At 46.5% G+C, this 27,725-nt stretch overlaps 2 protein-coding genes across 2 annotated transcripts in view; one reads left to right on the top strand and one right to left on the bottom strand.

Moving 5' to 3' along the window:
* The first annotated feature begins 1,079 nt into the window (after window positions 1-1,079).
* Fbxo40 (F-box protein 40) lies at window positions 1,080-12,448 on the top strand. The gene is made up of 3 exons (XM_045146672.1): window positions 1,080-1,111; window positions 2,674-4,572; window positions 12,114-12,448. The coding sequence occupies exons 1-3, from the start codon at window positions 1,109-1,111 to the stop codon at window positions 12,324-12,326; spliced, it is 2,115 nt and encodes a 704-aa protein (XP_045002607.1). The 5' UTR covers window positions 1,080-1,108; the 3' UTR covers window positions 12,327-12,448.
* Window positions 12,449-17,991: 5,543 nt separating this feature from the next.
* Window positions 17,992-27,725, bottom strand: part of Hcls1 (hematopoietic cell-specific Lyn substrate 1) — a 32,083-nt gene continuing 22,349 nt past the window's right edge. The window contains exons 6-14 of the mRNA XM_045147553.1: window positions 27,279-27,333; window positions 22,912-23,022; window positions 22,250-22,305; window positions 21,336-21,405; window positions 20,184-20,392; window positions 19,448-19,552; window positions 18,814-19,018; window positions 18,607-18,672; window positions 17,992-18,423 (exon numbers count right to left, since the gene is read on the bottom strand). Coding sequence (XP_045003488.1) covers window positions 18,290-18,423; window positions 18,607-18,672; window positions 18,814-19,018; window positions 19,448-19,552; window positions 20,184-20,392; window positions 21,336-21,405; window positions 22,250-22,305; window positions 22,912-23,022; window positions 27,279-27,333 — 1,011 coding nt within the window. The 3' untranslated portion in view covers window positions 17,992-18,289. The remainder of the gene's footprint in view (window positions 18,424-18,606; window positions 18,673-18,813; window positions 19,019-19,447; window positions 19,553-20,183; window positions 20,393-21,335; window positions 21,406-22,249; window positions 22,306-22,911; window positions 23,023-27,278; window positions 27,334-27,725) is intronic.

The raw sequence follows: 27,725 nt of genomic DNA, 5'->3' as shown, positions 1-27,725 counted from the left end.
CAGGTCCCCACAGAGAGATACCCCCAGCAACACCATAAGCAAGCACACTCCAGGAACCCCAGGCAGAGCCCCAGCACTCCGGGTAGAATTCCAGATCCACCCCCTAAACACACCTCTCACGGCTGGACCCTAGGATCCACCCACAGTGACACCTCCTCCAGCCAGGTGGCTGGAGATCTAAAGCTTTAATAAACTCCTGAGTCTGTTGGGGGACATCCACTCAAACTACCACAGATGTATACTGGGGAGAAATGTGGGTAAAGCCTAGGAAGGTAGAATGTTAACCAAAAGTGAGTGTGAGGGGATGAGTAGAAGGGGATGAGGGAAGGGCAAAAAGACACGTGTAACATATGAACAGAAAGGAGAAGGGTTATGGGGAGAGCCGCGAGGAAGAGGGAGCTTAGGGAGAGAGGAGGGGCCAATGGGAATTACCTAAAGCAAATTTTATTTGAAAATGCCAGAGTGAAAAAAAAAAATTCTAAAAAGGGGCTGGAGAGATGGCTTAGCGGTTAAGCGCTTGCCTGTGAAGCCTAAGGACCCCGGTTCGAGGCTTGGTTCCCCAGGTCCCACGTTAGCCAGATGCACAAGGGGGCGCACGCATCTGGAGTTCGTTTGCACAGGCTGGAAGCCCTGGCGTGCCCATTCTCTCTCTCTCCCTCTATCTGTCTTTCTCTCTGTGTCTGTTGCTGTCAAATAAATAAATAAAAAAAGAAAATGCCAGAGTGAATGATATCTAAATCTCTGTATGCCAACTAAAAGAATAAAAATAAAATGAAAAAAGAAACAGTAAAATAAAAATTAAGTTAATGGGCTTAGCGATTGAGATGCTTGCCTGAGAAGCCTAAGGACTCCAGTTAAATTCCTCAGGACCCACAGAAGCTAGATGCACAAGGGGGCGCATGCATCTGGAGTTCATTTGCAGTGGCTAGAGGCCTTGGCATGCCCATTCTCTCTTTCTCTCTATCTGCCTTTCTCTCTCTCTCTCTATCAAATAAATAAATAAATAATTTTAAAAGATTAAATTAATAACCACAATGCTTTTGTTACTAATAATTACTCGTATTTTCATATTTTCCCCTAGAGTTAAGAAGTAAGAAGTCGAGAAGCTATGGTAAGTATCTGGTGTTCATTGGAATTTTGCTCTCAGAGGTTTAGGTCCAGACCCTACATGTAGCCTGTAGCCCAAGCAAGTATCATGGTTTGATGACATATATTAGCAGAAAGCTGAGGAAAAATTGTGAGTGAAGATTTTTAGTGAAGGCTTAAAAATACTTTTCTTAACATATAGAAATAATAAATGTTTGAGGTGGTGAAAGGGCCAGTTATTCTTATTTGATCATTGCACATTGTAATACATATATTGAATTGCCATCCTATGTCAAAGAAAAAGTTTAAAGCTGGGGAGTTTGCTCAGGGAGTAAAATGCTTGCCACATAAGCATATGGAACTGAATGTTAAAGGGATGATGAAAAAAAGAAAGAGAGAAAGAAGGAAGAAAGGAAGGGAAAGGAAGGAAGGAAAGAGAAGAAAGGAAGGAAGGAAAGAGAAGGAAGGAAGGAAAAGAAAGAAGGAAAGGAAAGGAAGGAAGTAAAGGGAAGGAAGGAAAAGGAAGGGAAGGGAGGGAAGGAAGGAAAGGAAGAAAGGGAAGGAAAGGAAGAAAGGAAGAAAGGAAAGGAAGGAGAGAGAAAGGAAAGGGTGGAAACGTGATTGAGGAAGACAAGCAAGCATTGTCTCTGGGATCCATATGTATGTGCACACATGTGTGCCTACACCCATGCACGCATGCATGCACATGTACAAGCCTAGTGCTGGGTGCTACGGTGAAAAATGTGAGCAAACCCAGGTTTGACCCCATTAAAGAATGCCCTCGGGAAGTAGTTGGTTATATCCACATTCTCGAGGGCTACCCTGCACTTACGAAGAAACCTGGCAAAGCATAATTTATTTTCTGGTGTTTAATTAATTTATTGGATATTTATAAGAACGAAAATCTTGACATCTGTCTCGTGTAACACACAAAAATATAACCTAGAAACATTGTAGATTGCAATGGGATATGCAAAACAAAGGCTTCCTAAGTTATATAAATGGATATTTTCATGACCCTTAGAGACTTCTTAAGCAGGACACAAAAGTAACAACTCAAATAGAAAAGATAGATAAATTTGGATTTAGTAAGTTTAAGAATTCATAGAGAAGGTGTATATATATGTATACGTATATGTATATATGTATGTATATATATGGTCTCATGTTAAAAAATTAAAAAGTTCCAGGCGTGGTGGCGCACGCCTTTCATCCCAGCACTCGGGAGGCAGAGGTAGGAGGATCGCCATGAGTTCGAGGCCACCCTGAGACTACATAGTGAATTCCAGGACAGCCTAGAGCTAGAGTGAGACCCTACCTCAAAAACAACAACAAAAATAAATAAATAAATAAAATAAAAAGCGGTGTTACCACCTATACAACGTAAGCTATTGGAGGGAAAAAAAAAAAATGGCAGGTGTTAAATGTCCTAGATTGTGGGATTATATTAGGTTAGCTGTCTCTTCTCTACTGTTGCCTCTGTACTTTTCTTACGAGGTTCCTACAAATGCCACATATTCAGGAAATAAGCAAATGAGAACAAGGCTCTCTCTCTCTCTCTCCCTCCCCTTGCTTGCTGCGTTGCAGGGCCGGGCACGCAGGCCGCCAGCCGGGCCGCACCGGCACTGCGAGGTATGCTTCAACCGTCACTGCCACGTCCCCGCGGAGCCGGGCATCTCCTGCCTGGTGACCAGCTGCCGCCTGCTGTGCGGTGCCACCTTCCACGTGTGCAAAGAGGCGGAGCACGAGCTGCTGTGCCCGCAGGCGCAGGTGCCATGCCTCAACTCGGCCTACGGCTGCCCTCTGTCCATGTCGCGCCACAAGCTGGCCAAGCACCTGCACGCGTGCCCGGCCAGCGTGGTGTGCTGCTCCATGGAGTGGAACCGCTGGCCCAACGTGGACTCCGAGACGGCGCTGCACGAGAACATCATGAAAGAGCAGCCCGGCGAGGAGTGTTTGGACACCGCCCTGGCCCTCCAGGACCAGAAGGTTCTATTCAGCTCCTTGAAAATGGTGGAGCTCTTCCCAGAATCCAGAGACCCCGCGGAGGATGCGGGCGCGCAGCAGGAGGAGCTGGGGGGCGCAGTGGGCGGAGAGGAGGAGGATGCCAGCCTGGCACCTCACCCTCTGCCCGCCGCCCACCGCCGCCGGGACGTGGTGGAGCTGGGCCAGGAGGAACGAGAGGCGCTGGCGAAAACCAAGGAGGGCATGGACCTGGCCAGGTTCGGCGAGTGGGAGAACATGTTCCGCAAAGAGCACGCGGCGGCCACCCTCCTGGCGGGGGGTGACAGCGGGACCTCGGCGGGCAGAGCGCCAGGTGGCACGGTGGGTGCGGAGCGCGCGGCGGCCCGGGGGCGAGGGGCGCAGGCCACCCCGCAGCAGCAGCAGCAGCAGCAGGACTTCGCCGCGGCCACGGAGGTGACCGGCCTCGCCCCCTGGCAGGACGGAGTCCTGGAGAGGCTCAAGACGGCCGTGGACGCCAAGGATTACAATATGTACCTGGTGCACAACGGGCGCATGCTCATCCACTTCGGCCAGATGCCAGCTTGCACGCCCAAGGAGAGGGACTTCGTCTACGGCAACCTCGAGGCCCAAGAGGTCAAGACCGTGTACACCTTCAGGGTGCCCGTGAGCTACTGCGGAAAGCGGGCACGCCTGGGCGATGCCCTGCTGAAGGGCCGGCCCAGTGAACACAAGGCCGTGGACACCGCGGACCTGGGCGTCACGGTGCAGGACCTGCCCAAGTGCGACCTGGTCAAGACCACCCTGCAGTGCGCTTTGGAGAGGGAGCTCAAAGGGCACGCCATCTCCGAATCCAGGAGCATCGACGGGCTCTTCATGGATTTTGCCACCCAGACGTATCGCTTTGAGCCGGAGCAGTTTTCCTCGGGCACCGTGCTGGCTGACCTTCTGAGCGCCGCCGGGCCCGGGGGTCTCCACGTGGAGCTGCACAGCGAGTGCGTGACCCGTAGGCACAACAAGAGCAGCTCGGCCTTCACGTTCACCTGCAGCAAGTTCTTCCGCCGGGATGAGTTTCCCCTGCATTTCAAGAACGTCCACTCGGACATTCAGTCGTGCCTCGATGGCTGGTTCCAACACCGATGCCCCCTCGCCTACTTGGGATGTACCTTCGTGCAGAACCACTTTCGCCCCCCGGGGCACAAGGCGAAAGTCATCTACAGCCACGAGCTCAAGACCTTCGCCATCAAGCCCGAGGTTGCCCCTGAGCTCAGGGAGGGGAGGAAGAGCGACCCTCCGCCTGGCCATGGAGGAAAAAGCCAATATTCTCTGACCAGCCTGCCCCTGGAGGTCCTGCAATACATCGCCGGGTTCTTGGACAGCGTCAGCCTGTCCCAGTTGTCCCAGGCGTCAGTGCTCATGAGGAATATCTGCGCCACTCTGTTACAAGAAAGAGGCATGGTCCTCTTGCAGTGGAAAAAGAAGAGGTATTCCCACGGAGGCACCTCCTGGAAGGTCCACCGACAGGCAAGTAAATATTGTGTTTCTTCACTCATTCAACACATATGTTTTTTAATTTAATTTTTATTAACATTTCCCATGATTATAAAAAAAATCCCATGGTAATACCCTCCCCCCCCACTTTCCCCTTTGACATTACATTCTCCATCATATTACCTCCCCATTTCAATCATTCTACTTACATATATACAATACCAACCTATTAAGTACCCTCCTCCCTTCCTTTCTCTTCCCTTTATGCCTCCTTTTTAACTTAATGGCCTCTGTTACTGAGTATTTTCATTCTCACGCAGAAGCCCAGTCATCTGTAGCTAGGATCCACATATGAGGGAGAACATGTGGCGCTTGGCTTTCTGGGCCTGGGTTACCTCACTTAGTATAATCCTTTCCAGGTCCATCCATTTTTCTGCAAATTTCATAACTTCATTTTTCTTTACCGCTGAGTAGAACTCCATTGTCTAAATGTGCCACATCTTCATTATCCACTCATCTGTTGAGGGACATCTAGGCTGGTTCCATTTCCCAGCTTTTATAAATTGAGCAGCAATAAACATGGTTGAGCACATACTTCTAAGGAAATGAGTTGAGTCCTTCGGATATATGCCTAGGACTGCTATAGCTGGGTCATATGGTAGATCAATCTTTAGCTGTTTTAGGAACCTCCACACTGATTTCCACAATAGCTGGACCAGATTGCATTCCCACCAGCAGTGTAGAAGGGTTCCTCTTTTTCCACATCCCCGCCAACATTTATGATCATTTGTTTTCATGATGGTGGCCAATCTGACAGGAGTGAGATGGAATCTCAATGTAGTTTCAATCTGCATTTTCCTGATGACTAGTGATGTAGAACATTTTTTTAGATGCTTATATGCCATTCGTATTTCTTCCTTTGAGAATGCTCTATTTAGCTCCAAAGCCCATTTTTTGATTGGCTTGTTTGATTCCTTATTATTTAACTTTTTGAGTTCTTTGTATATCCTAGATATTAATCCTCTATCAGATATATAGCTGGCGAAGATTTTTTCCCATTTTGTAGGTTGCCTCTTTGCTTTTTTCACTGTCAACACATATTTTTTAAGAGCTTTCTTGGAGCCAAGCACTGTGCCAGGTACTGGGACAGATGAGGTAAGCAAGATTGACTCAAGCAGGAGAAAGGGGACTAATAAACAAAGATGGGGTACACTCTAAGGGTCTTCTGTTTGCTCCCATGCTCTGTTTCCCACCCTTCTCCACTCTGTTCTGCCCCCCAGGGGGCTGATCTTTGAAGCTTACCTCAGATGGGCTCCCCCACTTTCCAGCTTCTGGTGGGACTAATCCAACAAGCATGTTTCACCAGAGCAGAGAGGGGAAGGGAAGCATAGCATGGAAGGATCTGCCCTTTTGGCCTCCCTGGACACTCACCATCCTTCAGGACCCCTTGACCTGGCTGTGCCCCTCCCCTGAAGGAGGCGACACCAGTTGTCTCTCTCCACACAGCTCCTCGTGCTGGGCACAATGACCAAACGCTAGGTTGACTAGCTGTGGGTATTGCGGATTTCAGGAACCCTACTGTCCTAGTCAGCTTTGGTTGGTTTATTGGAGGGATGGGATTTATTTGAAGCTTACAGATCCAGGGCAAGTCGCATGATGGCAGAAGAAGCTGCCTCCCTCCCTTACACAGATCCAGATAGAGTGAAAAGCCGCCACCAACACGAGGAAGCACGCTCCGGGAACCCCAGGCAGAAATCAAGCACTTTAGGTATCTTTAGACTGGAATTCCAGATCTGCCCCCAGTAACACCTCAGGCTGCACCCCAGAATCCACCCACAGTGACACCTCCTCTAGCCAAGCAGCTGGAAATCCAAGTTACAGTTTGAATTAAACTCCTGAATCTGTTGGGAGACATCCATTCAAACTACCACATTCTGCCCCTGGCCCACAGTAGATTCATAGCCATCTCATGCTGTATATTGTATTTAGTCCAATTTCAAAGGTCTCAATAACCTCATTTGTTTATTTATTTTATTTTTGAGAGATAGAGAGAGGAAGAGGAAGAAAAAGACAGAATTGGCCTGCCAGGCCCTTTCAGCCACTGTACATGAGCTCCAGAAGTGTGCGCCCCCTTGTGCACGTGTGTAACATTGCATGCTTGCATCACTTTATGTCTGGCTATGTGGGACCTGGAGATTCAAACATGTATTCTTAAGCTTGGCAGGCAAGCACCTTAACCACTATACCATCTTTCTAATCCTATTTTTTATTTTGAGAGAGAGAAAGAGGGACAGAGAGGAGGGGGGAGAGAGAGAGAGGGAATCCATAATTTTTATTTATTTTTTTTAATTTTAAAAATTTTTATTTATTTATTTATTTGAGAGCGACAGACACAGGAAGAAAGACAGATAGAGGGAGAGAGAGAGAGAATGGGCCCGCCAGGGCTTCCAGCCTCTGCAAACGAACTCCAGACGCGTGCGCCCCCTTGTGCATCTGGCTAACGTGGGACCTGGGGAACCGAGCCTCGAACCGGGGTCCTTAGGCTTCACAGGCAAGTGCTTAACTGCTAAGCCATCTCTCCAGCCCGAGAATCCATAATTTTATCTGAGAGATTTAAGATAGTCTCTTAGCTGTGAGTCCTGTAAAATCAAAACAAGTTATATAGTTTTTATAAAATTTTTATTTATTTATTTGAGAGCAACAGACAGAGAGAGAAAGAGGCAGATAGCGAGACAGAGAGAATGGGCACACCAGAGCCTCCAGCCACTGCAAAGGAACTCCAGATGTGTGCACCCCCTTGTGCATCTGGCTAACGTGGGTTCTGGGGAATCGAGCCTCGAACCAGGGTCCTTAGGCTTCACAGGCAAGTGCTTAACCACTAAGCCATCTCTCCAGCCCAAGTTATATACTTTTAACATATAAAGGCACAGAGTAAACATTTTCAACTGCTATAAAGCATAGCAAAAGAGACGGTAACAATGTAAACTCAACAACCATCAAGCAAATATCAAACATTTGCAGTTCAAGCCCAATATCATAACCAGGGATAGACAGTCTCCAGATTTTCCAATTTTGTCCCTCCAGCTGGGCTGAATAGCCAGGGAAAACTTTTATCCCAGGCCAACAGCACTCCATGGGAGTCCTTGCATAGTACCAGCCTATCCAAAACATCTTTGGGTCTCCATGCACACCACAGTCCATCTTTCAATGTCTTCACCAGCCACTTCACTAGGGTCATCATGTCCTGCCTATATGCCACAACTCAGCAGTGGCTCCTGGAACCATGTGCATTTTATGGGTCACTCCATGCATTTTACATGCTTCTGAAATAAACACCAGGTGTGCAGGACACACCCATATTCTTGATTCAGGGACGTAATAAGCTTTGGGAAGGATGCACATAGAGTGATGAGTGAGAAAGGGGACACTCACCTGGCCAGCCAAATCAGGCGAATCAACCCTGGCAATCCATGTCGTGACATGTTGCAGCCAGATTGCCTCACATCCAAGAGTTCATATCTCTATCATTCAGTCTTTCCTGGGTGGAATCACCTCAGCCATTCTTTGCATTGTTTCATTGTAAAGCAGTTGGGCCATCTTCCTTCCAAATGCTAATGTATTTGACAACATCAGCTTCAGCAGCCAGTCTCAGTGATCAGTACCCTAAACTTGATTGAATTCTTCCAACTTAAATCTTAAATTTTTCAGCTCTGTATCTCTAGCCAAGCACATCAGTTCATTACGAATTTAATTTTGATCCAACTCTCTGGGCATGAACAGCAAAATGCAAACCAAGATCTTATGCAAGTATCCCAGTTCTAACAAAGTCCTCTGCCATCTTTCCCTTCCCTGAGAAACTTCACAAGCAAAGCCTCCAAATACAATTCTCTCTGCAGTTAGCATTTTCAAACTCTCACCAGGATAGCCCATAAAACTTGGCTTACTGCTCTGGAAAGCATCTTTAGTTGCAAGTACCAAGTCCGTGTCCATTCCTCAAAAACAAAAGTTTTAAATGACCAAAATCCACACGGTCAACTTCATTGTGCAGCAACACCCTATTTCTGGTACCAATTTTTGTTGTAGTCAGCTTTCGTTGTTGGGATGAACCTTTAGAGCAGACACTGTTTATTGGAGGAATGGGGTTTATTTGAAGCTCACAGATCCAGGGGAAGTTGCATAATGGTGGAAGAAGCTAGTCCCCTTTACAGGGATCCACCACCTGCACCAGCAAACACACTCCAGGAACCCCAGGGCAGAACTCAGGCACTTTGCATTTCTTTAGACTAGATTTCCAGATAGGCCCCCAGTAACACCTCCTCCAGCCAGGCAGCTGGATATCCAAGTTATAGTCTGAATCTCCTGAGGTGGGACATCCATTCAAACCACCACAAGCTATCCACATACTTAAGTCACTCCTTTAAAAATTTTTCTTCAATTAACTCAGTCTGAGTGTGCTTTGATGGTGCTGTAATAAGCCAACAAATTCATCTGAGTCTCAGTTTGTATCTTTGAAAAAGGCATTGCGGAATTCTATGTGCTTTTGGTCTATTGATTTCTCCTGACTGAAAAGCTTACATAATACAAAGCATTGCTATGTAAGTCAAAACCTTATTCCTTTACTCAATTGAGTCTTTGTTTGTTTGTTTGGTTGGTTGGTTGGTTTAGTTTTTCGAGGTAGGGTGTCACTCTAGCCCAGGCTGACCTGGAATTCACTGTGTAGTTTCAGGGTGGCCTCGAACTCACAGCAATCCTCCTACCTCTGCCACCCGAGTGCTGGGATTAAAGGCATGTGCCACCATGCCCGGCTATCAGTAGAGTCATTTTTTTTTAACTGAATTATAATTTGTACAGAAGTTAAAGTCCTAGTTCACCATATTTGAGATGGCCATAGTATTCTTTCTCGTAACAAATATGTTGGTCATATGGATCATGAATATTTGATGTTTGTTTGTGTCACTAATGTCAATGTTGGGGTTCCCCCTAATAGATTAGTGGGTTTTGTTAGCTGGCATGGAGAACTTAGAGTAGTTTCCATCTTTTTAGTTGTTGTTGTTTTTGCAGTAGGGTCTCACTCTAGCTCAGGCTGATCCGGAATTCACTATGTAGTCTCAGGGTGGCCTCGAACTCATTGCGATCCTTCTACCTCTGCCTCCCGAGTGCTGGGATTAAATGTGTGCACCACCACGCCTGGCTTTGTTTCCATATGTTTTTATTAATTATATCTAGAGCATCTTGTATGTTTCTTTTAGGTAGTCCTTAGGTAGTCCTCTTTGGAACTTAATGATACAACTCTCTTTTATGCATGCATGCTTGATTCTATGTGTTAAATATGGACTGCCAATCAATCACATACAGGGACAAACATTCATGAGACCAAGACATTGGCTCTAGGCGTAGATCTAAGGCTGCCTCATAGCTTCTCTTACAAAATCAGATACAAATAATTTAAATGCTAGACTTTTTTTTTTCTTTAGTTGTCCCCAGTTCAAGGATCTCTAACCATCCTTGGATATCATTTCGGACAAACTAATTTCCTGGGAGAAAAGGATAAAAAGAACTGAGTTGTGGCTAAAAGATACTTAAGGCAAATTGGGAATAGTTCTAAGATCTCAGAAAACTCTTTTCTTACCCAAGAACAGTGACCAAATCTGAGATTGGAAGTTATGGTGAAAGGCTATCAGTGTGCCTATCTTCACAGTCATATTTTATTTTATTTTCATATGAGAAAGAAAATGGGCGCACCAGGGCTTTCAGCCACTGCACACGAACTCCAGACACGTGCGCCCCCTTGTGTGCATATGCAGCATTGTGCACTTGGGTCACTGGGTGTCTGGCTAACATGGGACCTGGAGATTCCAACAGGACTTCTTAGGCTTCGCTGGCAAGCGCCTTAACTGCAGAGCCATCTCTCCAGCCCACAACCATATTTTAAAATGAGTAATTCTCCCATCACATCTCAGGTGGAAGAATCAGTGTTTTCACTGAGGACCAGCCTCGACAAATTCTTCTTTTTGTGGGGGGGGGGGGTGAGGTCCTAGTCTAATGAAATTTTTATTAGTTAAGACATTTTTTATGTGGGAAACCAACTGCCCTCTAATTGGACTGGAGGCCCGCTCCATGGGAGGGAATACATCCCTGATACTTAAAACAGGGGTAGTCATGAGCCCTAGGGGTGTAACATCTGCTGTTGTCTGGCCAAATGTATATACTATGCTTATCAAACTGCCCAGTAAGCACTTCTATTAATGTTCACACCCTTATATTAATGCTACTCTCACTTTTTGTTGAGAAGCTTCACTTTGCAGATAGCAGTGACCTTGGGACAACTCAGAAGGTATCATGGTGATGGAAAGAAATGACCGCAGTGCTTAGTACTGCAATGTCTGTATCACACCTTCCAAGGTTCAGGGTCTAATGTGGAAGAGGTGGCAGAAAGACTATAAGAGCCAAAGGAAGGGCAGAACTCCATACAACATGCTCCCTCCAGACACAAAATGGCCTGGATATCCATGGCCTCACAGTGCCTGATATTACCTGCATAAGACCATCATAAGAGGAGGAAAAGATCAAGACATCAAAAGTAAAAGAGAGACTGAGATGGGGAGGGTTATGATGGAGAGTAGAGTTTCAAAGGGGTAAGTGAGGGGAGGGAGAGTATCATCATGGGGTATTTTTTATAATCATGGAAGTTGTTAATAAAAAAATTAAAATATTTTTAAAAATATATTTTTTATTTTAAGCAACAGAAAATAATCCTAAAGTGGCATAAATAAACAACAAAGGGCCTTATTTGCTTATGTAACTAAAAAGTACAAAGGCTTCAGGTAAGGCTTGATCTAGCTGCTCAGAAAAATACCAAATGACCTTTATTCCTTCTTTTTTAAAAAAAAATATTTTATTTATTTATTTGAGAGAGAGAGAATGGGCATGTGCTAGGGCCTCCAGCTACTGCAAACGAACTCCAGACGTATGCACCTCCTTGTGCATCTGGCTTATGTGGGTCCTGGGGAATCGAACCAGGGTACTTTGGCTTTGCAGGCAAACACCTTACGCATTGAGCCATCTCTCCAGCCCCTATTCCTTCTTTTTCTTAGCTTTACTTCTACAGTATTGATTCTAGTTAGGCAGTTCTTGCTTGGTATCTCTGCTCTCTCTGGTGGCTGCTGGCAGCTCTCAGGACTCCAGTTTCCCCATTCAAGTACAGAAGGAAAAAGAGAATCTGCTTTTCATATCTCATGCAAGAGTTCATCCTGGAGTTCATCCCCGTTGGTACTAACTGTCATGATTTGAATTGTATGTTTACACCTACTCACTGTTGCCCAAGGAGGCGCTGGGAGGGTGTGTTCCAATTACCGGTTGGTCTCAGTCCCACAGAAACTGGAAAGGTGATTAATCGGCAGGGTGATGAGGAAGGAAATAAGTGCCAGCAAAGGCTGAGCCCAGGAGGAGCAGAAAGGCATTCCATTCCTTGCGCTGTTTAGATCTAGCCGGTCCGAGGGCACTGCCCCCCCAACCCCCCCACCCCCCCACCCCCCCACCCCCGTTCACCTCTCAGCTTCTATCTTCCCCAACAGATCTGGCAGTTCAGCAGCCTCTTCTCCCAAATCAAGAACTGGGAGTTCAATGAAGTCACCTCCATGTCTGAACACCTGAAGACCTGCCCTTTCAACATTGTGGAGCATAAGACTGACCCCATCCGTTTGACCAGCATGTGTCAGCCCCATGAGCAGACCCGGGAGAGCTTAGTGTCCACCTTTAGAGCCAGACCACGGGGACGACACACCTAAAGACTCGCAGGCTTGACTCCCTCCTTGGTGTGAGTGAACGTAGAACAATTTGAGGATGACGTACCTGCCTCTCTGGGTGCGGGCCCTGTCCACGCTGGAAAATGCAACATCTGTCTGGCCTCTGCAGGAGACTGGAAAAGTGTGACAATGCCACATTTTCGACTTCCTTCTTTTTCTAAAATAGATCAGTCTGGAGTGAAAATACATACCTTGAGGCTGTTTGGAAAAATGAACATAAGTCTAGTTGATGAGCGAACAGTGAAATGCCATTCAGAGCACAGGCCTGTGGTTTTATATTGGGCTTCTTAGCTGATAAAGCACGTTCAAGTTCATGGGGCTGGTGGAAAATTACCTCTCAGGGTTCCCTGGGTGGAGGGCACCCAGCTTGAAGGTTCTGGAGGTGGTTTTGGTCTCGACAGTCAATTCAAGAACTTGTTTCAGTCATCCTCCTGCCTCAATGCCCTGGCTGTCTCAACTTGGCCCAACTGTGTTGCCCGCCCCCCTGCTGAGCACTTCAGCTTTAGGGGTACCCCAGGTCAAACGTGAGGGCAGGCATGAGGATGCAGCATCTGCTGGGTAGAATCCTGGCAATGCAAAGAAATTCTCCAAAATGAAAAGAGCTCAAAGAAGACGCTCTAGTTGTAGAGAAAATGAAAACAAAAGCCTATTTTTTTATATATTTTATTTATTTTTGTGTGACAAAAAAAAGAAAGAGAGTGAGAGAGAGAATGGGCGCACAAGGGCCTCCAGGCACTGCAAACAAACTTCAGACACATGTCCCACCTTGTGCTTCTGGCAAAAAAAAGCCTATATTCAGCAATATTTGAATAGCGATTTGTTGCTTTTTTTCTGAAAAGTATATTCTAGGTCAGGGTTAAGGAAAGCATAGGCATAGCCCAGGGCTAAAATGTGCCACCTGAAATGACCTCTACACATAACACCGAGCTCAATGTCATTCAGAATGCACGGGAAGCCCAACGTCCAGACAAGGCCAGTTGCAATTCTTTTGATACCAGCCACCAAGCCCCAGGACATCACCTGAATACCACACTGGGGACCCCAGGAAGGAAGACATGGGAATATAATGGCCCTTGATGTTGTTCCCACCCATTGCTAATCATGCCTCCAGCCTTTCAAAAAGAAAAAAGGATGTACTCCTCTCTAGGGTAAAAAACAATGAATGTCCAAAGAACAGGGATAAGAAAAAAAAATCCACAACAGAAACCATTTTCCCTTAAAGCAGGGTTCTTACCCTTGGAATTATTAACATTGTGAGCTGGATAATTCTTTGTTGCAATGGGTTGCCTTATGTATTATAGGCTATTTACCAGCACCCTTTGTAATCTCTGTCCATTAACTGCCAGTAGCTGCCCACAGTTAATGGCAAAAAGCATCTCCACACTTTGCAGAATATTTTCTGGGAGCAGTGGCCCCTGGTTGAGAACCACTGTTCTAAAGGATGGTATACTAGTAACAGTAAATTGGGATATGCTTATTTTTAGTACAACAAAATCTTATCTCACACAGTGGCTGTGATTTAATGCAGCTCTCGTTCATTGACTGAATAAGTTGTGGACATGTGGTGATCCTAAGTTGGGAACCAGAAGGGGCTGATTTACTTGATAGGGCTTCAAGTACTTGGGCCACAAGGACGTGTGCTTTCTGTTCTCTCCAGGCAGACCTGGAGCCAGGAAAGTCATTTGTCTTGGATTTAAATCCCATATATATACATTATTTATTTATTTTGAGAGAGAGAAAGAGACAGAAAGAGAGAGAGGGAGAGAAGGAGAGAATGGGCGCACCAGGGCCTCCAACCACTGCAAAAAAATCCAGAAGCATGCGCACCCTTGTGCATCTGGCTTACGTGGGTCCTAAGGAGTTGAACCTGGATCCTTTGGCTTTGCAGGCATGTGCCTTAACCGCTAAGCCATCTCTCCAGCCCACAACCCTCTTATTTGTAATTGGTGCCATTTTGCAGGAATCCTAGAAGTTCTTAAGCAAGTGTGAAATAGGAAAGAGGCCAGACATCACAGGAAAGCAGGCAGGGAGGAATTCAGCAATGAGGAGTCCCATCACGTGGGTCCGTCTGTCTCTCTCCCTATGGTTCAGAGCTAGTATAGATGAAGTTGTTGACACCTCTGAGAAGGGAAGAATGCAGCAGAACAAGGCCCAGCCCAGAAGTATGCTCCTCTCCCCCCTAATGTGCCATTTGGTTCTACTTGTTACAGTAATTCAATTTTTTCCTAATCTATATTATTTGGGTATATTTCACCAAGTGAGTGATCAGCTTCCAAAACTTTTATTCAGAAAGAGCAAGTGCCAGAAATAGCTCAACCCTGAGGTCGGAAAGAAAGAAGAGTTTTCCTAAGTTTTCTGTGTTCCCTTGTGGTTTGAATCTTCCCACACAGACGAATGAAGTTCCCAAAGCCCTCTCAAGTTTCCTTATTATAAAAATAAAAGTGGAAGCCGGGTGTGGTGGCGCACGCCTTTAATCCCAGAACTCAGGAGGCAGAGGTAGGAGGATCACCGAGAGTTTGAGGCCACCCTGAGACTACATAGTGAACCCCAGGTCAGCCTGGGCTAGAGTGAGACCCTACCTCAAAATAAGTAAATAAAAGTAAAAACTGAAGACCATAGATATGAACCCCAGGGGGGTTCGGGTGACATGGTTGAAGGGCTCTGCCTTCACAAGCTGCATAGGTGGGTACAACCTGGTTCAAGAGTGCAGTCAGAGCCGGGCGTGGTGGCGCACGCCTTTAATCCCAGCACTCGGGAGGCAGAGGTAGGAGGACCGCTGAGAGTTCAAGGCCACTCTGAGACTCCATAGTGAATTCCAGGTCAGCCTGGGCTAGAGTGAGACCCTACCTCGAAAAACCAAAAAAAAAAAAAAAAAAAAAAAGTGCAGTCAGCACACCGGCACTTTGGCCCTAGGAGGTGCGTACTTTCAACCACGGTTTCCTTGCCCAATTGCTGCCTCATAGCTGGGATAGTTGACATCATCAGATTTGTTTCTTTTTTTTTGTTTTGTTTTGTTTTTTTCAGATTTGTTTCTTTTTAAAAAATATTTTTATTTTTATTTATTTATTTGAGAGAGAGAGAGAGAGAGTGGGTGTGGTGCCAGGGCCTCCAGCCACTGCAAACAAACCCCAGACACATGCGCCCCCCTTGTGCATCTGGCTAACGCGGGTCCAGAATTGAACCAAGGTCCTTCGGCTTTGCAGGCAGGCGCCTTAACCGCTAAGCCATCTCTGTGGCCCCCATCAGATGTGTTTGATAAGATAGCTAATTATCTGCGTGGCAGAAAAGCACAGGACCTCGGGTATCCCCCCCCCACCCGGGTGTCTGGAAGCAAGTGCGTTTTGTGGGAAGACGTCAGATGGAGCAGAAGGGGGGACCTTTTCGGAGAGACTGGGTCAGCAGAGGACCAGGATATGGGGATGAAACTGTAATAGACAGCAGGAGCCCTGGGGAAGTAAGGCAGGGAGAGGTGGATTCAGATTCCGAAGCAGCTGAGGAGGGCTGAGGGGGCTGTTTCTCAAGCATAGAGCCCGGTGGGAAGACATCTATGAGCAGAATCCTCCAGTGAGCACCACCCCCAAGAAAAGCAGTCCAAAGCTGAAACAGCTCACGGTACAGGGGGTGGTTGTAGAAAATACCTATGGCTTCAACAGCATAGGGAGCTGGGGAAAAGTTCATCTTTTTTGAAAAAAAAATTTTTTATTTATTTATTTGAAAGAGAAAGAGGAAGATAGAGAGAGACAGAGAAAGATGGAGGGAGAGAGAGAATGGGCACACCAGGGCCTCCAGCCACTGCAAATGAACTCCAGACGCACGCGCCACCTTGTGCGTCTGGCTTTCCGTGGATGGTGGGGAATCGAACCCGGAGTCCTTTGGCTTTTCATGTAAGCAGCCTTAACTGCTGAGCCATCTCTCCAGCCCAAGAAGTTCATCTCATCACCGAGGGGCAATGAAATGAAAGGCAAGGTGAGCATACAGAGAGGTAGCAAGGAAACCACGGTACGCGTCTAATTTTTGTGAGACTCCAAATCAGTCCGAAATGAAGAATGCAGTTGTACTTGACTGTGGCGATTTACCTCTGTAAAGAAACCCCAGTGTCTCTCGTAGAAAATAAAAGCCGCTTTGCACTCTGACGGACTAAAGTGCGTGAATCTCGGGAGTTACTTTGAGAGACAGACTTGTAATGCACTGGAATCACCAAAGTGAAGGAATGTCTTGAAAAGAAGCCAGTAAATAAGCTTCATGCATCCCGTGCTCTAGACCCAAAGGCAGCTTCACTCCTAAGAGGCCCAACTGGGAGTGAACCACGACATCCCTCAACCCCAGCACCTTCCATCTTTGACCCAACTTCAATACTGCCAACACCTTAGGGGTCTCTCCCTGTCAGCCAAACATGCCCCACTCCAATCCCTGACTTCTTTTCTTTTAATTAAAAAAAAAAGAATTTGTTTTTGTTTTTTTCCAGGTAGGGTCTCACTGTATCTAGCTCAGGCTGACCTGGAATTCACAATGTAGTCTCAGGCTGGCCTCGAACTCACGGTGATCCTCCTACCTCCGCCTCCCAAGTACTAGGATTAAAGGCGTATGCCACCACACCTGGCCCTAAATTCTTTCCAACCTTCGCTGCGTTAGTCCTTAGTCTTTCCTTTTGGTCAGCCCCCCATTTTCTACTTTTCTTCTAGTCCTCTTACTCTATTCATTTTTGGGGGGGTTCCAGGTAGGGTCTCACTCTAGCTCAGGCTGACTTGGAATTCACTATATAATCTCGGGGTGGACTTGAACTCACGGTGATCCTCCTACCTCGGCCTCCCAAGTGCTGGGATGCAAGGTGTGCGCCACCACACCCAGCCTTCACTCTATTCTTAGTCACCTTCACGATGACAACTGGCTAAAGCCAGCAGAAGCTGAGCCCACTGGAACTGGATGCCACCTTCCCCAATGATCCCACCTTCCTGCCATTTCACAGCCTGGTTTATTTTGGACTGGGTTGAAGGCATAACCAAAGGAACTGGCCTAGCCCTTGACAAGGCTGCAAGGAGATGCCAGCGGTGAGAGGGAGACTTCAGAGTCCGTGCCATCTTTAACCACCAGACTACCAGGAAGAGACAAGAAGGAGCCTTCCGCCTGTGCCAGGAAAAGGCATGGAGAGTTAGCCGTGACGGTCAGGGCCCGTGGGGGTGGGGGGCTCCACTGAAAGTACTGTTTGCCCCAGCACATAGGTGAACCACAGTCCCACTTTATTTCTGGTTTTAGGAATGAACAGAAAGAAGATTCAGACAAGTCTCTAAAAGGGAACAAAAGTGGGGGAAAGTACAGGGAAACAAACCAGTCTTGACCTTACACTCCCAGGTTAGCAAACAGGGGGGCCCAGAGCTGGTGAGGAGAGCAGAGCTGGAATGTTGGAGGAGGCTGGCCCACCGAATGAATGTCTGGGAGCCAGTCCAGGATAGATAGGACGCAGGAAAAGCTCCCTGCTTTGTGCCGGCTCCATCTGAAGCCCTTGATGTAGCAGGGGAGAGAAGTCTTCTTTTTAAATATTTTTTTAAATTTTTTATTTATTTATTTGAGAGCGACAGACACAGAGAGAAAGACAGATAGAGGGAGAGAGAGAGAATGGGCGCGCCAGGGCTTCCAGCCTCTGCAAACGAACTCCAGACGCGTGCGCCCCCTTGTGCATCTGGCTAACGTGGGACCTGGGGAACCGAGCCTCGAACCGGGGTCCTTAGGCTTCACAGGCAAGCGCTTAACCGCTAAGCCATCTCTCCAGCGCCCGAGAGAAGTCTTTTAGAACTTCAGGCACGCTCTGTGACATCCTATCGGATGCTTGTAGCAGGAATGGGTAGCAGATAGAGGCACAGCCACTTTGGACATGGGAAATCACAGTAGCAAAAAGAAAAAAAGAAAGGAAAAATCAGGGGGGGAGGATGGGGGGGGGCTGCTGGCCACTAGAGGAGCTTGACGTAATTTGCAGGGAAGAGTCCGAAGCGGCCATGGCAATGGCCCTGCCACCAGCCTGCGTCCACCATCTCGATGTCAGTGATGATGTCATCGGGATCAAAGGAAAGCTCGTCACTTCCCTCTGGGGAGAGAGTTGAGGGGGCATGAGGATGGGGAGACGGGCATCCTTCTGCCCACTCTAAGCCTTAGGGGAAGGCAACAGAACTGGCCTCTCTCCTCGATGCCAGGCCTGGAGTCCTTCCTTGAGCCACGGAATCCGCCCCCTTTCCTGCGTACCGGGGTCCATGCATCGCTCCCAACGTACCTCCTTGGTAGTCATACAGGGCTATGGCTGAGGTCTTGCCAGCTCCCAGCACGCTGCCTGATGACCCTGCGCAGTGACAGATACAAACGTGGACTCATCAGTGAGGCCAGGGGCAAAAGGATCGGGCCAGATCCATTTTTTTTTTTCTTTCTTTTTCTCCCTGAGACCTCACTGAGCTTAGCGGCAGCCCTGCCACTACCTACTGACCAGTTTGGGAGGACAAGGGGGTCTCTGGCTCCAGCACATCCTCGTAGTCACCTCCTTCCTCTTCACCGTCCTGCTCCCGCCAGGCTGGCTCCTCGACATCTTCGTAGTCATTCTCCGGCTCAGGCTCTGCCTCGTACACCGGCTCTTCTGCCAGCTGAAAGCCTTCTGGGGTCCTAGGGGGCAGGGCTGGGGGCTCTTCGCCGTCCTGACAAGACACCGCAATATTCAGTGGAGGTCCGGGGAGGCTACTGACCCCATGCTCACTAGCCTACCTCTTCCCCTCCGTTTTCTTCGGGAGCTGTCACCCATCGTCATTTCCCAGCCTCTTAAAACACTCCCCAAAGCACCTACCCAGAAATGACAGGAGGGCACCTCAGGGTGGCAGGGAAGGAAAGAGGCAAGCAAGGCAAAGTCTTCTGGAAATGCAAGAGAACACCGAAGAAAAGCACCCTGGCACACTCCCCCAGCTAGCAGAACCAGTTGCCCTGGCTTGTCCAGGACTGAGGGGTTTCCAGACCATGGGACTTTGAGACCCAGGACCAGAACAATCTCGGGCAAAGCCAGAATTGGCTGGCCACCCTGTAAGACCCAGAAGATGGGGGTCAAGGAAGAGGATCTCTGAGGTTCTGCTTACCTCTGGGACGTTCTGCCTTATGGTCAGGGCGGGAACGGGGTGTTCCCTGTTGGATCTCGCAGGATCAGGCTCTGGTGGTGGGTGACTGTCCACCGGAGGCCAGGTCTGGGAACAGGGAAACGTCTCTACAGTAAACACCTCAACATGCTCTTTCTCACACTTAGCGGGCACTGCCCTCCCAACCCTGCCAATGCAGCGGGCCACATCTCTCAAGATGGTGACAGCTCCCTCCTCTTTAGCTCCTGTAGCAATGACAGGTTGCAGTGGCTTGGTGGCCTGTCATCTTCTATACTAGATAAATCTTGATTTTTGGTGTTACTGTCTTTTCTCCTGCCGTTCTGGTACATAAGACCCAATTACACAGACTGAATCTTTCCAAAGGCAAGGACAACAGACTGCTTCACAAAGAAGGGCCCCTTTGGGGCTGGAGAGATGGTTTAGTGGCTAAGGTATTTGTCTTGCAAAGCCAAAGGATCCTGGTTCGATTCCCCAGGACCCACGTTAGCCAGATGCACAAGGGGGCGCACGCGTCTGGAGTTTGTTTGCAGTGGCTGGAGGCCCTGGCGTGCCCAATTGCTCTCTCTCTCTCTCTCCTCTTTCTCTCTCTCAAATAAATAAATAACATATGCTAAAAAAAAAAAAAAAAAAAAAGATGGGTCCTTTGCTTTATTTTCTACCTATCATTTGGGCTCCTGAGACTTCTGACTGGGCAAGAGACCTGGATGGCCAAACACACCTCTGGAGAAATTTTCTTGGGCAGTGGGGCTGGCAATGCCTGTTCCTGCACAGGTCCCGACGGCTGCCAAGCCTTGTGGCTCATCACCATAGCCTTCCGCTCCTGCTGCTGCCTGGCCGTCTGCTGCGCTTTCTCCTCTTCCTCCTGCTTTCTCTTCTCCTCGGCCATAGACTCAAATTTTGCTTTCAGCCCACGGGCACCACTGGAAGCTGCAGATACAGGTAGTGAGAGGAAAACGAAAGGTTTACACGGGGATGGTGTGGCCCTGAAGCCTGAATTCTCATCTCATCAGACTGTGTAACTCATCCTTTCAAAAGGACAGGTTTTGGGCTGGAGAGATGGCTTAGTGGTTAAGCGCTTGCCTGTGAGGCCGAAGGACCCCGGTTCGAGGCTCGGTTCCCCAGGTCCCACGTTAGCCAGATGCACAAGGGGGCGCACTCGTCTGGAGTTCGTTTGCAGAGGCTGGAAGCCCTGGCGTGCCCATTCTCTCTCTCTCCCTCTATCTGTCTTTCTCTCTGTGTCTGTTGCTCTCAAATAAATAAATAAATAATTTTTTTTATAAAGGACAGGTTTTAGCCCACTAACCAGCATCCCTGGCTGCCCATAACCCTCAAATCTATATGCCTTTAGCCATCACCATCTTCTGCCTCACCCAAGCTCCTGCCCTGCCTTTCCCAACAATTGTTCCCTACTCCTCCCTTGCTGTGTTCTCTCTGCCTCAAGTTCCTTGCCCAGAACCACTCCATCTCTCCATTGAATTTGCCCTAAATTTTCTAGGAGATAGAATATGAGGGTAGGTATCTCATTTTCCTCAGCAACTCTTTTTTTTTTTAAATTTTATTTTAGAGAGAGCAAGAGAGACAGAGAGAATTGACGCACCAGGGCCTCAGCCACTGAAATCAAACTCTAGGCACTTGCACCACCTAGTGGACATGTGCAGCCTTGCGCTTGCCTCACCTTTGTGTGCGTGTCTGGCTTAAGTGGGATCCGGAGAGTAGAACATGCGTCCTTAGGCTTTGCAGGCAAGCGCCTTAACCACTAAGCCATCTCTCCAGCCCCTCAGCAACTCTTAGCAGGTAAAGGAATGCAGGACTGCTCTGAGAAGAGAAAGGAGGCTGACCATCACAGGAAAGGGAAATAATTTAGACTTACCAGCTTCTACAGGTGTTGTCTTCTTATAAGCTGTGGTCGGGGCCTCCATGTCATTGAAGCCAACGGCACTCTGCAGGCAGGAGAACAGGGGTGTATAGTATAGGTTGGGGAGGCAGTGACCCAACAAGCCAGAATTGGGAATTGAGTAACCCTAACCATCCGGTGCTCGACAGGTGGACTGAGTTCTCCAGTGTTATTACGCGGCAGAAAGAGCAGTAAATAAAGCAGCGGACTCAGTTCCTGCTTTGAAAGCTCAGTATAATTAGAATCTAACGTTGCCATAACATATAGTAAGGTCCTGGCCGACGCAGTAGGGAGCTAGTGTACAGAAGACAGTCACATGGAGCAAGAAGAGGTTAACAAATGGGGCTAAGCAATCCATGAGGTTTCATGTCTGATAGTGCCTTTCCCGGGGGAGGGGGGTTCCTGTCTTTCCTATCTATTTTTCTCTTTCTCTCTCTCTCCCACCCTTCACTCCTAAATTAGAGCTTGAGCTGTGGAATTCATGTACATCAGGTGGTAAAGCCAGCCAGTGTGGGGCTGGAGAGATTACTTAGCAGTTAAGGCCCACAAAGCCTAAGGGCCCAGGTTCGATTCCCCAAAAACCTCATAAAGCCAGATGCACAAGGTGATGGATGCCTCTGGAGTTCGTGTGCAGTGGCTGGAGACTCTGATGTGCCCATTTTCTCTCTATCTGCCTGTCTCTTTCTTTCTCTCATAAATAAATAAGTAAATAAATAATTAAAAACAAGAAATAAATAAGATAGTTAATGAGCCAGGAAGGACCCCAGCAGTACAAGTTCAATACCCAGCACCAACAGCATACTTGTAGCTTCTCCCTTCTCTCCCAATCATCGGAGGACCTCCCTGGGCTCCAAGAACACTTCTTAAGGCATCAGTGTCCCGTGACTTACCTTATCCACCCGGTCCTTCTGGATTCCATATTGGCCACCAAAGCCCTTGGCATAATCTGCAGGACAGAAAGTTCTGAGTGAAAACAGGAGATTAGAATGTTGGGGTGGGTCGGGAAAGGGAATACTGGGAAGAGGGGCCAGAAGATATGAATATGGAAGACAGAGAAATATGGGGGGGGACGCGAATGTAAAAACCAGGCAACATGGATGATGAGAAGAAAGGGAGAAGGGTGAGGAAGAGAAGAAATCTAGAGGAGGATGGAGAAAAGAGACAGGAAGAAGCAAACGTAACAAAAAGAGATGTCAGCCATGGGGAATATAAGTGAAGAAATACATCAGAGAAAACAAGGAGAGCCCCCCAGCCATCCCCGCTCTGTCCCAGAGAGCTCTGCCCTATATGAGGCCAACAAGCGTGTGGATCTCACACCGAACCACCCTGTGGCCCTCACCAGCCTTCCTCAATGTCCCTTCTCCTGGTGTCCCTCCTTGGCCCTACTCCCAATTCTGTCATCCACTCCTCCTGTGTCCCCTTACCTCCCTTTTCCTCTGCACCCACCCACCACTGAACAGCTGCCCCCTGGGCCCCTGGGTCAGCTTCCGCCCAGGGAAGAAGTGGGGTCCCGTGCCACCTTGGTGACATTCTCCTTCCCAGCCCGGCTCACCTCTCTGAGACTCGTGCTTCTCCGTCTCGCCCTTGTAGTCATATCCCAGGGCTGCCTTGTCCCGTCTGTCCTTCTCCACCCCGAAACGGCCCCCGAAGCCGTGAGAATAATCTGTGAGCAAAGGGGTGGTCGTGAGAGCCTGCTGGACAGAGAGGTCTGCAAGAGCGCGAGGGGAGGGAGGGACAGAGGCCAGGGAAGGAGGAGAGTGCGTGGAGCTTTGGAGTGAACTGAATGCTCCCCATTCTCTCCTGTTCCTTCCTCACCTCCACCGCAAGAAAAGATCGTTCCAATAGCTTCCATTTTTCTACAAGGAATAAATGAGTACAGAGGGTAGGAAAAGATTTCCAGTTTAAAAAAAAAAAAAAAAAAAGCAGGGCTGGAGAGATGGCTTAGCAGTTCAGATGTTTGCCTGCAAAACCAAAGGACCCAGGTTCGATTCCCAAGGACCCAAGTAAGACAGATGCACCAGGGGGCGCATGTGTCTGGGGTTTGTTTGCAGTGGCTGGAGGCCCTGGTACCGCACCCATTCTCTCTCTCTCCCTCTCTCTCTAAAAAAAAAAAAAAAAAAAAACAACCAGGCTGGGCTGGAGAGATGGCTTAGCAGTTAAGCGCTTGCCTGTGAAGCCTAAGGACCCCGGTTCGAGGCTCCATTCCCCAGGACCCATGTTAGCCAGATGCACAAGGAAGCACATGCATCTGGAGTTCGTTTCCAGTGGCTGGAGGCCCTTGTGCACCCATTCTCTCTCTGTCTCTCTTTCTCTCTCTCCCTCTTTTTCTTTCTGTCTGTCACTCTCAAATAAATAAATTTGAATAAACAACAAAAAAAATTTTAAAGGCAGATGTATATAAAATGTGTGTCGTGGGGCTTTTTGAAAAAGCCTTTTAAAAATGTGTGTTGTTCCTCTACTTCCATAGATACATGTAGAAATGTCAGTTGAAAATGTAATTTTTAGAGTCAGGCATGGTGGTGCATGCCTTTAATTCCAGCACTCTAAAGGCAGAGGTAGGAGGTATGTGTTTGAGGCAAGCCTGGGACTACAGAAGGGTTCGAGGTCAGCCTGGGCTACAGTGAGACCCTACTTTTAAAAAAGAAAGAAAGAAAAAAATAAAGAAAGAATTTTTAAGTAGTAAAACTCAAAACAGAAGAGGAGGGGGGGGAAAGCTAGAAATAAAAACTGGCTCAGAAAGAAATATGTGAGTCAAAGCTGAATATATGAGATGGCAATTGTGAGCTAACACAAAACCCAAAAGTCCTTTAGATTCCAAATGTGCTGAATGGTGATTAGGTTCTAGGGTCTGGGTTCTAATGTCTTCCAAGAGTAGAATGGAAAGGAGTGTGAGAGCTGGAAGAGAGGCTTTGCCCAGTTCTACACATAAAGAGTTACAGAAAAGCTGGACATGGTGGCGCACACCTTTAATCCCAGCACTCGGGAGGCAGAGGTAGGAAGATCACTGTGAGTTCAAGGCTATCCTGAGACTACACAGTGAATTCCAGGTCAGCCTGGGCCAGAGTGAGACCCTACCTTGAAAAAAAAAAAAAAGAGAGAGAGAGAGAGAGTTATAGAAAAATGCTACTCACTTATCCAGGAAATGGTAATGAGGTTTAGAGTCTGATCAGCATTTGATAGGAGGAAATTTTACCTTTGAGTATGGAAGGTAACTCTGTTTTTTAAAAATTTATCACTTATATTCAGGAATTCTAACCTAAGGAATTGAAGTTAAATGGTGTTTCAGAAAATGAATAGCATAAGTATAAGAAAGGAAGCATGAATATGAGACAAAATAGACTTCAAGATAAAATGCATTCTGAAATGGAAAGGGATATAGCACAATACTAAAAGAGTAATTTATCACTCATCAGGAGTAAGTATGCTAGTATTGATCTATCAATACAATTATGAAGCAAAGTTTACAGAAAGTATAAGAGAAATAGACAAGTCTATGATCATTGTTGAATTTTTAACTTTGTTTTGGTACAAAATTTTTTTCATCAACAAAATTATAGAATCCAAATAACATTGTCAACTAAGACTTAATTTGCTCTTATAGCACACCATATCCTAAACTACACAACACATTCTTTTCTTCTACTGCATAGAACATTTGTTAATAGAGACCATGTGTTGGTCCACACAATAAGCTTCAATGCATATCAAAAGATTGAAGTAGGGCTAAGGAGAGACTGCTTAGTGGTTAAGGTGCATGCCTGCAAAGTCAGAGAACCCAGGTTCAGGTCCCCAGTACCCACGTAAAGCCAGATGCACAAAATGCATGCATCTGAAGTTCATTTGCAGTAGATAGAGACTCTGGTGTGCCCATTTTCTCTCTCTCTCTCTCTCTCTCTCTCTCTCAAATAAATAAATAAAATTTTTAAAAGATTGAAGTATTGAAGACCATTTCCTGGGAACAAAAGAAATAAATTAGAAGTCAATATCAATAAAATGATGCAGAAAATTTCTTCAATACTTGGAATAGCAGGTATGGGTCAAAGAAGAAACCACAAGGAAAATCTAAAACTGTTTTGAACTGAATGAATATCAAAATACACATAACATTTGTGGAATAAAGCAAAAGCTATACTGAGAGGGAAACATATATTTCCTCATATTGGAAAGAAAGGCAAAGTCAGTTTTCTAGGTTTCTATCTTAAGAAGCTAGAGAAAGAATGAACCAAAGCCACTTTATCTAGAAGGAAAAGTAACAAAGATAAAACCAAACCCCAATATATTTTTTACAAGCAAGTGCCTTGAGCCACTGATCATCTCTCCAGGCTCACCAATATACATACAAACATACATACATACATACATACATACATATATATATATATATATATATATATATATATATATACACACACACATATATATATACATACATACATACAGATATATATTATACACACACATATATATACACACACATTGGTTTTTCGAGGTAGGATCTCAATCTAGCCCAGGCTGACCCAGAATTCACTCTGTACTCATGGTGGCATTGAACTCATGGCAATTCTCCTACCTCTGCCTCCCAAGTGCTAGGGGATTAAAAGTTATCTGCCACCACACCTGGCTTATATATATATATTTTAATTGGTAAATAGCAGAGAAAATTAGTAAAGCCAGAAGTTAGCTTTTTGAAAATAATAATGAATTTGATGAACCTCTAACAAGAATCATCAGTTAGAGAAAAACACAAAACAACTATGTCAGAAATAAAAATGAGCATGTTAATGCCAATACAAATCTTAGAAAAGCTGAAAAGAAAATGAAAAAAACAGTACTAGTGAATTTATGCCAATAAAGTGAACTACATAGACAAGCTGTGTCAACTTCTTGAAAAGTAGAACATACCATAATTAATTTTTAAAAAATAGAAAGAGTAGCCGGGTATGGTGGCTCACACCTTTAATCCTAGTACTCCGAAGGCAGAGGTAGGAGTATCACCATGAGTTCGAGGCCACCCTGAGACTACATAGTGAATTCCAGGACAGCCTGAGCTACAGTGAAATCCTGCCTCGAAAGAAAAAAAAAAAATAGAAAGACCAAACAAACCTGTATCTATGGAAGAAACTGAATTCAATGAGAAAAAAATAGAGGGAGAAAAAAAAAAAACAGGTCCATCACTACTGACCTCTTTAGAACTCAGGCAGAAGCGGAAGTAAAATTTCTCTGTATTAGCCAATTACTCAAACACGCTACATGAAGCTACAAACAAATATCCCTGTTCTCCTCTTAAATGAAGAAACAAAATTTAAAATCATCAGATAAATAATGATTGGACTTCTGTGTGAGGAGGAAGAAAACTCAGTAACAGAGGCCAGTAAGCTAGAAAGGGACTATAAAGGGAAGAGAAAGGGAGGGAGGGGGGACTTAATAGGATGGTATTGTATGTATGTAAGTAGAAGAACAGATTAATGGGGGTGAAAAGGCCTAAGTGAGGTCAGGGGAAGAGACTGAGTGAAGGAAAGGTGGAGGGAGAGCTAATCAAAATCTAAGAGGATATAAATAAATCATATGGAAGATCACTGTGAGTTTGAGGCCACTCTGATACTACATAGTGAATTCCAAGTCAGCCTGGACTAGAGTGAGACACTACCTTGAAAAAGAAAAAACAAACAAACAAAAAACCAGAAAGATTGCTCATATTCCACCCCAAGCAACCAATTCCTCCCCCTAGACCCCATAAAAGGGAGCCCCAGGCAGTAATCTGCTACTCTTGGGAGACTCTAGCCTAGGCAGCCCACTGTCCCCTTGCAGAGAACTGTACTGTCACTTCAAATAAAACTTTTTGCTGCTTTTTTCGGTTTCTTTTAACAAGACAAGAACCTAAAAACACCCAAACCAGACAAGACCAGCGGCAGCACTTGCCTTTTTGAGACGTGTGCTTCTCCACTTCTCCTTTGTAATCAAAGCCCACCGCTGACTACAGAGGAGAGAAAAGGTTAGTCACACCTGTCAGACTTCCCCCTCCCCAAAAGACCCTACCTCTCAGCTCAGTTCCAGAGACAATTTTAGGGCCTCAAGTCTGGGTTTGGGTATTTAGCGTAGAAATGGATAGTGTCCTTATAGGCTGAGGTCAATAATGGGCCGCAGAACAAAGGAGCATGGGCCAGCGATGTAACCATTGTTGATCCCAACCCCGGCTCCTCTTCTCATGGTTGTTATCTTTAGACATGCTCCTTGCTATTACTTAGCACTGTTTCTTTACATTTAAAATGAAGAAATTGGGCTGGAGAGATGGCTTAGCAGTTAAGCTTGCCTGTGAAGCCTAAGGACCTTGGTTCGAGGCTCGATTCCCCAGGACCCACGTTAGCC

This window comes from Jaculus jaculus, chromosome 4 (genome assembly GCF_020740685.1).
Source record: "Jaculus jaculus isolate mJacJac1 chromosome 4, mJacJac1.mat.Y.cur, whole genome shotgun sequence".
Lineage (NCBI taxonomy): Eukaryota > Metazoa > Chordata > Mammalia > Rodentia > Dipodidae > Jaculus > Jaculus jaculus.
The sequence above is the reverse complement of the archived record's forward strand: the minus strand, read 5'-3'. Positions and strand labels throughout refer to the sequence as shown.

Bases quoted from the DNA above. Each gene is read 5' to 3' on its own strand.
- Fbxo40 (XM_045146672.1), top strand. The intron at 4,573-12,113 runs GCAAGTAAATAT...CTTCCCCAACAG, and splicing joins CCTGGAAGGTCCACCGACAG to ATCTGGCAGTTCAGCAGCCT.